Below are 14,887 nucleotides of genomic sequence, written 5' to 3'. Positions count from 1 at the left end.
GCGCCAGCGTCAGTCTAAACCTAAACAAAAAAGCTTTTTTTTTTTTTTTTTAGGAAGACCAACTACTCTACCCCTGGGTGGCTAATAGCCCTGAGGCTAAACAGAAATGAGCGGCGGCCCACCACGCATAAAAAATGTTATGACCGGAAGGCCATCACACACTCAGCACGGAAGCCAAATCTTCTTTGAGCTTCTCCCTAATTCGTTCCAGCCACCAACTGAGGGGAGGCTTCAGGGCCCTGAAGTCCAAAACTTACTTTACCTTATTCCTCCTTGCCAGTACGACTCCCTAGGTCTATACAGGGAACGAGGTCTGTAGAGAAATAAATGTCAGTGTTATTTGTACACACAGATATTCTTAAAAGACCAATCAGCTCACCTGCGGCATGCGGAGTGAAGACTCCACCAGAGATTCACAAAAACCTGGGGTCCACCACTTTTACATGCCTAAAAGAGGCGCTCACACTAATCAAGCCAAGGCGGGCCAACAGAACATAGTTCTATCATGGGCCCAGCCCCAGGCCTGATGTAGCAAGAACGCCTGGGGAGTCAGGAAGAGAGAGAGGGCTGGTAGAAAAAGGCCCTCCAGGGAGATCAACCCTTACTCACGCTGTGTGCGCTTGCGCTGGATGACCTCCCTTAGATCCCTCTTCTTGCGGGAGGCTCGCCTTCTCTGTGTCCTACTCCTCCATGGAGGGGGCGCACGAGAGGCGACACTGGACCTCTGGTCCTGTCTACGGTCCTCGGACCGAGAGGGACCAGGGCCTCCCGTCTGCCTGGGCTTGGACCCGGATCTCAGCGGTATACATGTTTCAAAAGCAGCTGAGCGTGCCTTCGCCTCTCTAAACTTCCCAACCACCGTCATCCACGGAGGTGCCAAAAAGCTTAGAAGGCGAAACTGGTGAATTGAGGAGAAAAGGATTTCTCTTTCTCCCCGATATCAGCCATGTTAAGTCACAGATGCCTCTCCGTGGCCACCATCGCTGCCATCGATCAGCCGATCGCGGCAGCAGGCCCGGAGAGACAAAACTGTGGTTCGACGCAGCTCAGCAACCGCCTCAGGGGACAGCCCCGCCCCCTGGTCGAGATCCCACAGCAGGTCAGCCTGGTAAGCTTGCAGCACCGCCATGGTATGGGGAGCAGCGCCGGCCTGACCTGCTGCCGTGTATGCTCTGCCATTCAAACGAGCTGATACTTTAAGCGGTTTGGATGGCAGGGTTGGAGCTTTAAGTGTCGACACCCGCCCAGACACGAGATATTTTGTGAACGTCTCGTCAATCGGCGGTATCGACACATACCCATGCTTCCCGATCCACTCAACATCAGCGAAATCACCCCGCTGATGTCAGTGAATATGAGCAGAGCATGGGTTCTTCCAAGCCCTCTCGATCTCAGTATGGAGATCAGGAAGGAAAGGAAGGCTCACCTGAGCTGGTGCCATATGTTCAGGGAGAAATCGATCGTCAAGCCTGCCGCGAGCGATCTCTCCCTGAGCGCGCCGCCATGGCAACTGAAGTTTGTCGGCGGCGCGCCCCATATCAACCACCAGCTCAGCATACACGGGGCAGGATGGCTGACGAGGCTCTGGATCTAATGCATCCTCATCAGCCATTTCTTGCCCGTCCTGAAGAGCACTCTCTGCAGTACCAGTAGGAGAAACGTCTCCGTCATCCACCTGCAACACGCTCTCGTCAGTCGATGACGCATCTGAGAGGGTTTTTTTTTTTTTTTTTAATTTGCACAGGACGCTCCCTCGAGAGCGTCCCGTGCGTGCTCTTCACTCAGACAGAAAATGCACATTTCATGTGTGTCACCCGGCAACAAAAACCTTGGGCACGGGTCAACACATATAATGAAATTCTTACCTTAGGACTTGCCTTAAGTGTGCGCTTCATTTTCTAATTGCCGTTAATGCTTGACATTAAGACCAGACAAAACAGTCCCTGAAGACGAAAAGATGTTGTCATGTTTGCAAGGCGCCCTTTTATACTTGCAGGTCGCATGTTAATCATTCACGTTAATGATTCACGGGCTGTCGCCGGTCAATGTGATTGCCGTGATTTGATATTGATTTCAGACACCTGTCACGCCTGAGGCGTTCCCCATAGCGTCATTCTGACGTAGTGTAGAGTTCCCTTTCGAAAGGGAACTCAAATTTCACATCATGTGCATCACGTCTTAAAGTGACAGCAGCCTAATAAACCTGCTGCAGTGTCTTATTAATGTTAATCACAGAACAAAATAAAAATAAAAATCACTGCGCTTTAGAGAATAGCTTGTGACACTAATTATCATGGTTTAATGTGAAGATTGCTTTAAGTTCACTTAAATTTAAAAAAAAAAAATATATATATTTGAAAGCCTATTAAATGTTAAAAATTATCGCTTTCAATTATAATATCAAGCATAGGGTTAGTTCTGGTAGGTCACGTTAGTCAATCTCGCATCAGCTGACTCTCAGCTGATCCACATCTACCTATAGGAATACGACGCCTATCACTGGATACATATATAAGCTCCTCCAGTATTATCAACAGCTATCGCGTTTCTCAGGAGCGAATTATCCTCCTCCATCCCCAGCTCCACTTCTCGTCAGTCAGGATTTGGCCTTCTGATTCCCCTTGAATCAAATAAATTCTCGAATCATGTTGTACATTAAAATCTTGAATTATAATGATATCTGCAATACATTCATGTTGGTTCTGTTCTGTTTACCCTAAAGGGGGTTATTGCTCTCCCTGCTCTTATCCATGCTAGGCTGCCCAGAACAGAAAACCATACCGCCAATCCAAAATATATGCTAATGGTCAATCGTACTGACGATAGTGGTCCTGACAGAAGTAGTGTTATAATTACACATTTCATTCCCAGAAATCGATAAAAACCATAGTAGTAAAAAATTATACTGTTTTTATATTGTTTCTTGAATCTGGAGATTTAATGTGAAATTATTACAATATAAATATAAATAATAATATTAAATATTAATTTTAAAATAAAAAATAAAATACAAAAATAAAAATAACAATATAACAAAATAAAAAAATAAAAGCTAAAAGTAAAAGTCCCTTTTGATTTTCCTCTCCTAAAACAGTAAATAGTAATAAATACCACCACAATTTTTATACACACACACACACACACACACACACACACACACACACACACACACTGTAATAGTAACAGCTATATTAAAACTATACTAAATACTATTTATACTATATTAAAAATATTTTCATGATGCAAATTTTAGAGTAGTAGCTCAGTAGCTTTAGTAGTAGAGTAACTCTGACATTCTGCTAAACATTTCCTTTTGTGCTTGATGGAAATAATAAACAATATGGGGTTTAAATATATACAGTGAGGAAAATAAGTATTTGAACACCCTGCTATTTTGCAAGTTCTCCCACTTGGAAATCATGGAGGGGTCTGAAATTGTCATTGTAGGTGCATGTCCACTGTGAGAGACATAATCTAAAAAAAAAAAATCCAGAAATCACAATGTATGATTTTTTAACTATTTATTTGTATGATACAGCTGCAAATAAGTATTTGAACACCTGTCTATCAGCTAGAATTCTGACCCTCAAAGACCTGTTAGTCTGCCTTTAAAATGTCCACCTCCACTCCATTTATTATCCTAAATTAGATGCACCTGTTTGAGGTCGTTAGCTGCATAAAGACACCTGTCCACCCCATACAATCAGTAAGAATCCAACTACTAACATGGCCAAGACCAAAGAGCTGTCCAAAGACACTAGAGACAAAATTGTACACCTCTACAAGGCTGGAAAGGGCTACGGGGAAATTGCCAAGCAGCTTGGTGAAAAAAGGTCCACTGTTGGAGCAATCATTAGAAAATGGAAGAAGCTAAACATGACTGTCAATCTCCCTCGGACTGGGGCTCCATGCAAGATCTCACCTCGTGGGGTCTCAATGATCCTAAGAAAGGTGAGAAATCAGCCCAGAACTACACGGGAGGAGCTGGTCAATGACCTGAAAAGAGCTGGGACCACCGTTTCCAAGGTTACTGTTGGTAATACACTAAGACGTCATGGTTTGAAATCATGCATGGCACGGAAGGTTCCCCTGCTTAAACACATGTCAAGGCCCGTCTTAAGTTTGCCAGTGACCATTTGGATGATCCAGAGGAGTCATGGGAGAAAGTCATGTGGTCAGATGAGACCAAAATAGAACTTTTTGGTCATAATTCCACTAAACGTGTTTGGAGGAAGAAGAATGATGAGTACCATCCCAAGAACACCATCCCTACTGTGAAGCATGGGGGTGGTAGCATCATGCTTTGGGGGTGTTTTTCTGCACATGGGACAGGGCGACTGCACTGTATTAAGGAGAGGATGACCGGGGCCATGTATTGCGAGATTTTGGGGAACAACCTCCTTCCCTCAGTTAGAGCATTGAAGATGGGTCGAGGCTGGGTCTTCCAACATGACAATGACCCGAAGCACACAGCCAGGATAACCAAGGAGTGGCTCTGTAAGAAGCATATCAAGGTACTGGCGTGGCCTAGCCAGTCTCCAGACCTAAACCCAATAGAGAATCTTTGGAGGGAGCTCAAACTCCGTGTTTCTCAGCGACAGCCCAGAAACCTGACTGATCTAGAGAAGATCTGTGTGGAGGAGTGGGCCAAAATCCCTCCTGCAGTGTGTGCAAACCTGGTGAAAAACTACAGGAAACGTTTGACCTCTGTAATTGCAAACAAAGGCTACTGTACCAAATATTACAGTTTTTTTAGATTGCTAAACGACAGTGAGCACAACTGGAGCTACATGTGCAAAACTCTAACTACAGTCTGCACTACCAACAGTCACCTGAGCTAAACAGTTCACATCACCTGCAAAACTCACTCCAAGCAACACAACTCTTAACACATGGCTCAAAACAGGCTCAGTGCAGCCAAACACTATGCACAACCCTCACTGAGATAACACACACTGTCACTCAGAACACACTGAGAGTAAAAACACTAGCATCAAACACCAATACAGAAAATACAAACTTTTCATCTTTACAGTTTGAACAATTTCAGTGACTTCATACAAAGTAATATTTTCTTCAAAGAAAAGAGTGACATTTTTTCACATGATTTATTGAATTTTTTAGAACATAACAATTCTTTAAGGTAAATGAAAATTAGCAGTTTGCTTCAATAGTCTGTAGTAATTTACGGAATTACAGTAATGAGAAAAAAAAAGGTAGAAACTAAAAGTACATACGAACATGTAATGTAATGTAATATAATGTAATGTAATGTAATTCGAACAAATAATTGAGGGGCTAATCCTGCCTCTCTCTAGCATCAGGCCACAGGTTTTCATCAACATCACATCTATTCTCTCTTGCCATGCACCTGGGGAAGAACCTTCTGGAGTGCCTTATCCATCCCTGGCAGTCGTGTCCTCACATCCGGCACGCATGGCTTCCAAAAGAGACCTTTGGTCATGTGGGTGGTGACCAAACACTTTCCACCTCCACCCATACAGAAAAACAATATATTGAAATATATATATGTGGCATATATTCCAAATACATTGAAATATATTTGCATTGTTGGTCACTTATATTTATCATTTTGAAATATATTCTGAAATATAACAAAAATATATGATGTTACAGTAAGTGTGAAATATATTTACATATATTTAACTAAAATATATTTATTGGGCCAATTTTTGCATATATTCCAAAAATATATTTCAAATATATGTATTTTGTGTATGGGAGCCTTTCAGCTGAGATTGCAATCAGCAGTGTTTGAAAGGCACAAGGCTGAAATCTATCCTGTTTTGAATGTGCGGTTCACAGTTTTGACAGCAGTGTGTTAGCATTTGAACAAAGTGCTGTACATCCACAGTGTTGTGCAGGTTGTGGTTAAAGTCATGGGATAAGTGTGTAGAGTTTTGAAAACTGTGTTCAAGCAATGAAAAACGAACTAGAGTTTGGTCCACATGAACTGCTGCTGTGCAGACTGTAGTTAGAGTTTTGCACATGTGACTCCAGTTGTGCCCACTGTCGTTTAGCAATCGAAAAAAACTGTAACATTGATTTTCTCAGGTGTTCAAATACTTATTTGCAGCTGTATCATACAAATAAATAGTTAAAAAAAATCATACATTGTGATTTCTGGATTTTTTTTTTTTGATTATGTCTCTCACAGTGGACATGCACCTACGATGACAATTTCAGACCCCTCCATGATTTCTAAGTGGGAGAACTTGCAAAATAGCAGGGTGTTCAAATACTTATTTTCCTCACTGTATATATATGTGGTTGAGTAAATGGCAGCATAATTTTACATAAACTATTGAGCAAAACATAGAAAAAATGTCCAGTGCAGTTCAAAATATCATGTCGGATGTTCAGTTTCTTCTTTATGAGTGTAGAGTATGAAGAATTATATTTGTAAATATCCACAATTATAATGTGTTAATGACGTCACAACTCCTGCCAGCAGTACCTCATTAGATCTGTGAATGTGTGTGTGAATCTATCGTAGTGTCTCATTATCACTGTGAGCTTCACACACGAATTTCAGAAAACCCTGACGCTATTTCATTCCGTTCACAAAGCATCTGCTTCAAAGAATGCAGGAGCAAACTCTTTTCTGCATATATACACACACACACACTCTCTCTCTATTGTTCTTTCCTCAGGCAGCGAACATCCCTCTAGTGTGTGAGCTGGGCATTGATAAACTATGGTTTGATGACTTCTCTCTGGATGTGGACGCTATGGTCACTGCAGCTCTCAGGATGTTTATGGAGCTGGGAATGGTGCAGAAATTCAAAATAGACTATGAGGTACACACACGTTTGCATTTCTTTACTCAGCAGTATCACACACACACACAAGAGTGCTGTTGTACTGAATATCCGCAAGACCGTGAGCCTACAGTACAGTGATCTGTTAAAGTAAAATAGAATAAAGTTCATTATTAAGCAACAAAATTTGGCCAGTTTTTTCAAAAGTGCTAATAGTTACTGTAAACATGTTGATATGCTGTATATCAGCACTCTCTGCCAATCAGATGGGGGGCTTTGGGGGGCTTATGGATCCCGCCTTCTGTTGGGATCTGGCCACAAGACCTCGTCCAACCATTCTGTAGAAAATGCCACCACAAGATGTCATTGGTTAGGTTCTTTGTCACATACTGTACTTTCAAACTGTACACAGTACTGTAACATCACAATGCTATTCCTTTACATATACTTCACAGCACTACCCATTTTTGTATAGTACAGTTAGTACAGTAATATGATACAGAATCATGTGACACATACACTAGGTACAGTCTGGAGTAGAGACTTGAAGATTTACCTGTTCTCCAGTCAGAATGTCCTATTTGTAGTGCTAGACTCAGACCGATTGGTGTTCTGTTTTCTGAGCAAGTGTTTTCAGGTGTGTATGTAAGTGCCTACGATTGCCAGATGAGTTTTGCATTTTGAACAGAGTGTTTTCCCATTGATAACAGGTGATTTTGTTTTTGAACAAAGTGTCTAATGTAAGAAAACGTGTGTAGTGTTTTGCAATAAACAACAAAGTGCAAAGTTGATAATGTGTTTAAGCCATGGTTACACTGTGTTTAAAGTATGCTACAAGAAGTTTAGGTATTGAGGCTTTGGTCTAAGCATTCGGTTTTAGTGTGGAAGCAATGGGCAAACACTGTAACATCAAATTTCTCCTGTTTCTTTCAGACACTCTGTCGGTGGCTGCTGACCGTGAGGAAGAACTATCGCATGGTTCTGTATCATAACTGGAGACACGCTTTCAACGTTTGCCAGTGCATGTTTTCCATGCTGACGGTGAGGAGCTCTACTCTGTGTGTGTGTGTGTGTGTGTGTGTGTGTGTGTGTGTGTGTGTGTGTGTGTGTGTGTGTGTGTCTGTGTGTGAGAGAGAGATAGTGTGTGTGTGTGTGTGTATCTATCTTTGTGAGGACCAGTTTGAGTTTTAGACCATTGGAGTGAGGACAAAGAGAGTAAAGTGAGGACATTTTGGCCGGTCCTCAGTTTCTGAGAGCCTTTAAAGGCCTGTTTGAGGGTCAAGACTTGGATTTAGGGATACGGTTATAATGAGGTTAAGGGTCGGTTTAGGGTCAGGGTTCGGGTTAGGCACTTAGTTGTGATGGGTAAGGTTAGGGTAAGCGGCTAGAGATTGCATTGTGTCAATGAATGTCCTCATAAAGATAGATGTACAAGAGCGTGTGTGTGTGTTTGTGTGTTTGTGTGAGTGAGTGTGTGTGACAGGTTTTACCAAATGTCCCTACAAGGATAGTAAAACCTGAGCTCACCTACAGAGAGGAGCAGCCAGCGGATCCCCACGAGGGAAATGGGTTAATAAACACACTTAATTATATTTTTTTGAAAATATAAAAATGCAGAAAGTTTTGTGTGATGGGTAGGTTTAGAGATAGGGTTAGTGTAAGGAGAGAGAATATATAGTTTGTACAGTATAAAAAACATTACGCCTTTGGAGGTCCTCACAAGTATAGCGTGTGTGTGAGTGTGTGTGTGTGTGTGTACCTCAGCCTCTGTCTCACTGTTGTGTGTGTGTGTGTGCAGACGGCCGGCTTCCAGGAGACTCTGACGGAGATGGAGATTCTGGCTCTGATCGTGGGCTGCGTCTGCCATGATCTGGACCACAGAGGAACCAACAACGCTTTCCAGGCCAAGTGAGACTCAAGCACTGCCCCATAACAAGACTCAAGTTTGGCATCTTTTTAAAGCCGAATGTGTTCAGGAAGCATGCAGGATCTGTGTTGGAGTGTAACATGTCTTCATCACTGCACACATGAGCTTTGAGTGGATTCGGTTTCACCTCAGAAACACAACATCATCTGTGTCTTTCTCAGGACGGGATCAGCTCTGTCTCTTCTCTACGGGACATCGGCCACTCTAGAGCACCATCACTTCAACCACGCTGTCATGATCCTGCAGAGCGAGGTAAACCTAAAGTCACCATGAAATCAAAATTGACGGGTCGTGTTTTATGGAATGTTGCAGTGTTTATTATAAATGATTTATATGTGCACATCATTTAAAAAACAAAACAACAACAACTAGCAAACAACAACGATCCAGCAAGAGTTGCATGATTAATCTTTAAATAAAAGATCTCAATCTCAATTCAAACACCCACATGATCTTATTCCTAAATGACAGCGATTCAGATCTGTGTTTATTAAAGCTTTAATGAGTCTGATCACAGTGATTCAGATCTGTGTTTATTAAAGCTTTGATAACTCTGATCACAGTGATTCAGATCTGTGTTTATTAAAGCTTTGAGTCTGATCACAGTGATTCAGATCTGTGTTTATTAAAGCTTTGATGAGTCTGATCACGGTGATTCAGATCTGTGTTTATTAAAGCTTTGATGAGTCTGATCACGGTGATTCAGATCTGTGTTTATTAAAGCTTTGATAAGTCTGATCACGGTGATTCAGATCTGTGTTTATTAAAGCTTTGAGTCTGATCACAGTGATTCAGATCTGTGTTTATTAAAGCTTTGATAAGTCTGATCACGGTGATTCAGATCTGTGTTTATTAAAGCTTTGATAAGTCTGATCACGGTGATTCAGATCTGTGTTTATTAAAGCTTTGAGTCTGATCACGGTGATTCAGATCTGTGTTTATTAAAGCTTTGATGAGTCTGATCACAGTGATTCAGATCTGTGTTTATTAAAGCTTTGATAAGTCTGATCACGGTGATTCAGATCTGTGTTTATTAAAGCTTTGATAAGTCTGATCACGGTGATTCAGATCTGTGTTTATTAAAGCTTTGATGAGTCTGATCACAGTGATTCAGATCTGTGTTTATTAAAGCTTTGATGAGTCTGATCACAGTGATTCAGATCTGTGTTTATTAAAGCTTTGAGTCTGATCACGGTGATTCAGAACTGTGTTTATTAAAGGTTTGATGAGTCTAATCACGGTGATTCAGATCTGTGTTTATTAAAGCTTTGATGAGTCTGATCACAGTGATTCAGATCTGTGTTTATTAAAGCTTTGAGTCTGATCACGGTGATTCAGAACTGTGTTTATTAAAGCTTTGAGTCTGATCACGGTGATTCAGATCTGTGTTTATTAAAGCTTTGATGAGTCTGATCACAGTGATTCAGATCTGTGTTTATTAAAGCTTTGATGAGTCTGATCACAGTGATTCAGATCTGTGTTTATTAAAGCTTTGAGTCTGATCACAATGATTCAGATCTGTGTTTATTAAAGCTTTGATGAGTCTGATCACAGTGATTCAGATCTGTGTTTATTAAAGCTTTGATGAGTCTGATCACAGTGATTCAGATCTGTGTTTATTAAAGCTTTGAGTCTGATCACGGTGATTCAGAACTGTGTTTATTAAAGCTTTGATGAGTCTGATCACAGTGATTCAGATCTGTGTTTATTAAAGCTTTGATGAGTCTGATCACGGTGATTCAGATCTGTGTTTATTAAAGCTTTGATGAGTCTGATCACGGTGATTCAGAACTGTGTTTATTAAAGGTTTGATGAGTCTGATCACAGTGATTCAGATCTGTGTTTATTAAAGCTTTGATGAGTCTGATCACAGTGATTCAGATCTGTGTTTATTAAAGCTTTGAGTCTGATCACAGTGATTCAGATCTGTGTTTATTAAAGCTTTGAGTCTGATCACGGTGATTCAGATCTGTGTTTATTAAAGCTTTGATGAGTCTGATCACGGTGATTCAGATCTGTGTTTATTAAAGCTTTGATGAGTCTGATCACAGTGATTCAGATCTGTGTTTATTAAAGCTTTGATGAGTCTGATCACGGTGATTCAGATCTGTGTTTATTAAAGCTTTGATGAGTCTGATCACAGTGATTCAGATCTGTGTTTATTAAAGCTTTGATGAGTCTGATCACAGTGATTCAGTGTATAGGTTGTAGCCTTTCTTTTACTGTCTATGGTTGTAGCCGGTTGTAGCTTAGCCGTTGTAGCAGCTTCGTTTATTGTTTTTCCAACGTACCGGCTAGCTAGCTAAGTTTTGACAGTAGCGAGATGAACACGTCTGCCGTTCAGCCTTTTCAGTTTGAACCCGAGCGCACCGTAGGGCTGTGCCGGTAAACTTGACAATCGCACCACCGCGGTGGCTGAGTAGCACCGGCGGTGGTCCGCCAAAAAAAATGTTTGTATGTGAATACTGTTTTACATGAATATTATGACACGAGTGAAGCACAAAGCTTTGTTTACAAAATAAATAATAAGTTAACAATTAAATATTACATTGCAGCCTTGGAAAAGTTTGGATTCATGACGAATGAGAGAGTTGTGCATGAGCCCATAACTTTAAGCTTGTCGGCTTTGAATTCTGGTTTGCGATCTGGCCAACCGATTATCAGCGAATTTAACAATATTCCATTAGTTATTCCATATAGAAAGCTTGAATTGTCTACTTTTAAACAAAACAATTAAAAAAACGAAAATAAACCGACTAGCCTACTCTGCTTTTCTCTCTATAGGCGCGTTCACTGCAAAGATGACGAGTCAGCATCGTCGACTTCATCTTTGCAGCCGACACTGACACAGAAAACACTAGTTTATTAATAAACAATTCAAATGTCTCCTTGCTATATTTGACACATTCATAATCATTACTTTTGCCGGTTCTTTGTGACAGCTGTTATATGCGTTATTGGCAGCATCACCATCTGGTTACAAGAACGCGTCACCAACGCATCAGCACCAGAACATGGAGATTTTATTTTAGAGAATAATCGCACAACCCTTTTAGATATTCTATAATTAAATCAACTAATCGAATATTCAAAAATTGTGACTCATCCCTCCATGGAATCTCTTGTTTCTTTTTCCATATCGACTCTCGCGTCTCTCCCATTTCTGTAGGGGATTATAAACGTTTCTTCCTTGGTTCGCTTTTAATTAGGCCTATTGTTTTCGTATTCTTTACTGTGGTAATTAGTAAAAACGCTGTAGGACAGATAGCCGTCAAATTCCTTTTAACACAGTTTGTGCTTGTTATTAGACATGTGGCAATTGGTAAGGCGCGTCAAGTTTATTTGTAAAGTGCGTTTCACAATATCAAACATAGCCTAAATATCTTGCCCTTGTGGAAGATAAAATTTGCTCTTCATACCTTTTACAACAAGTAGAAAACGTGAAGATATCAGAAAAGAGATCGATGGTCTCTTTCCTGCTTGTGTCCCACATCCCTCTCAAAGTGCAGAGCGGTAGGCTATATCACGCGTCTTTGTGTGGAAATATTAAACAATTTTTTTTTTTAGAGATTCAACTTCATTATATTATTTAAAGCTGCAGTCCGTAGCTTTTTTGGGTTAAAAATTATCCAAAATAATTTTTTGAGCAAGTACAAACAAGTAAACTGTTTGTAATCCATTCTCATTTAGAATTTAAACCATAATAAAAACATAATAAAGTGAATACATCATAGAAACTAAAACAGTGTAGCCACAGAAAACGAGATAACAAGGCAGATAATAGAGAGAGAGAGAGAGAGAGAGAGAGAGAGAGAGAGAGAGAGAGAGAGAGAGAGAGAGAGGTGAATGAATGAGAGCCTGTGCTAACTGACAGTTGTTGACTGAATAATTGCTTTCTACAGATATAGTGTGTTTATCTGCGTCACTGTCATTTGCATACAAATGAGCCTCGGTCATCATTTCCTCTGGGGAAGAGCGCGTTCACTGACCAGCCGACACACAAGTGTTAATTAAACCGTTCCTTAATGAAATGGTTGCAGTCGTCCTGCTCTTTAATCTGGTAGAGTAGGGAGAGATATAGCCTATCTTGATTCCCATCATGCCTTGCAGTTACTGAAAAGCAGAACTTTAGGGCCTGTTTAAACCTGGTCACTTCATGCGTTTTCTCTGATCGTGAAAAGCCCTCGAAAAAGGCATTCGAGACGGATGTAAATCCGGTTTGAGACGCATTCCAGATGAAACTGGACAAGTGTAAATGCATCTGGTTGTTGAAGCACAAATGTATATTTTACTCCCGAAATTATAGGCAAATCGGTGCTCGTTCACGTGAGGGACAATCACGCAGTGTGAATGATCAAAGACGCGATCTGAGAGAATCGCAGATCCTGCTGTGTGAAAGTGTTCTGACTGAAAACTACATCGCCAATGAGAGAGCAAGATACAGAGCAGCGGGGATATTGACATATTGATAAAAAACAAAAAACAAAAATTTTCTGCTGAAGCTCGTAAGGCCAGACGTGAATCGGATGAACTTCGGGTAAAAAACACGGATCAACATCGGCAGGGCATTTGAATAATGGAGAAACCTTATCTACTAGTTCAACGTCAAGCTGATAAAAGTATTATTTTAACGTCGCAGTGGGAGTTTACCTGAGTTTCCAGCATGTTGTGGGATGCTTTGTGTGTTACGTCCGGTTGCGTCTCAGTCTGGCCGGTACCCACAGTGCTCGCTCATAAATTCGAGCACGCGTAAGAGCACGCGCTTGTAAACTTATTGGTTGCAATCTGAAACATCACCGCTAGAGGCCGCTAAAAACTACATACAGCACCTTTAAAGCAAAACTATTCGGCTAGGTATTCGACTCCATAAACGGATAGTGTGTGTTTTAATGAAATGTTTCTCTGAATCCAGCATGAGGGCTCAGCCACTGTGTAAACTTTAGATATCAGTTTTAATCAGGCATTCGGATGTAAGCATGTGTGGGTGGCTTGAACTCAGAGTTACATGTCAAGTGTGGTTATATATTCACACACAAACCCACTTTTTATCCTGACGTACTGTAGGGTGACAGCATTTTTGAAAAGCACCTGTTTCTGTTTGATAAATACACATGGTCACACTACCACACATGACCATCATCAGTGCAGGTTATCAAACGTCTTCAAAATCCTCTGAACAATATTTAATGACACAAAAGGAATGAAAATAATAATTTAATTTTGTCCTTGTCTCTCTAGGGTCACAATATCTTCTCGAATCTGTCTTCACATGAGTATGGAGAACTCATGCAGCTCCTGAAACAATCCATACTGGCCACAGACTTAACCCTCTACTTCCAGTGAGTTCTGCTGCGCTTGTGCAAATAATAATAGTCTTTCTCACCGCAAATCAATTCAATATTCATGTGCCAAATCTACACTATCAGTCAAAGGTTTTGGGATCAGTACGATTTTTTTAATTAATGAAAAGTGACAATGAAGACTTTTATAATGTTACAAAAGATTATATTTCAAATAAATGCTGTTCTTTTGAACTTTCAAGGGTTCCACAGAAATATGAAGCAGCACAACTGTTTTCAACACTGATAATAATCATGAATGTTTCTTGAGCATCAAATCATGATATTAGAGTGATTTCTGAAGGATCATGTGACACTGAAGACTGGAGTAATGATGCTGAAAATTCAGCTTTGATCACAGGAATAAATTACAGTTCAAAGTATATTCACATAAAAACAGCTGTTTTAAATTGCAATAATATTTCACAATATTACTGTTTTTACTGTACTTTTGATCAAATAAATGCAGCCTTGGTAAGCAGAAGAGAAAACATAAAAAAAAAACATTATAAATCTTACTGACCTCAAACTTTTGTACGGTAGTAGTTTCACCAGTTACACAGATAAACAATAGATTAAGCACAGATTAAGCATGATGCTATTAATAATAATTATAACAAAAATACTATATATTGAGCTTTGCTCTCACCACATTACAACATGTCTAAGAACAGGCCTTTAATGTAGTGGAAATCATTATTATTCATGCCCTCTCGTGACTAGAAATGCAACCTTTTGTCATTTTTTTTTATCATTATATATTTTAAATGAGCTTAAAACTCTTTTGTGTGCATGTGTGTTAAACTCTCCTGCTTCACATTGCAGCAGTGGTTTGGTGA

At 40.4% G+C, this 14,887-nt stretch overlaps 1 protein-coding gene across 1 annotated transcript in view; it reads left to right on the top strand.

Annotated features, from left to right (window-relative positions):
• The window catches only part of pde11a (phosphodiesterase 11a), a gene marked incomplete at both ends in the record, with an annotated part of 91,351 nt that overhangs the window by 62,321 nt on the left and 14,143 nt on the right, over positions 1–14,887 (top strand). Inside the window, 5 exons of the mRNA XM_081367409.1 lie at positions 6,675–6,821; positions 7,716–7,823; positions 8,581–8,690; positions 8,871–8,961; positions 13,948–14,048. Of these exons, the coding sequence (XP_081223535.1) occupies positions 6,675–6,821; positions 7,716–7,823; positions 8,581–8,690; positions 8,871–8,961; positions 13,948–14,048 (557 nt within the window). The remainder of the gene's footprint in view (positions 1–6,674; positions 6,822–7,715; positions 7,824–8,580; positions 8,691–8,870; positions 8,962–13,947; positions 14,049–14,887) is intronic.

The sequence above is a fragment of the Scardinius erythrophthalmus genome, assembly GCF_964197995.2.
Source record: "Scardinius erythrophthalmus genome assembly, chromosome: 6".
Lineage (NCBI taxonomy): Eukaryota > Metazoa > Chordata > Actinopteri > Cypriniformes > Leuciscidae > Scardinius > Scardinius erythrophthalmus.
This window is presented reverse-complemented; position numbering and strand designations above follow the sequence as displayed.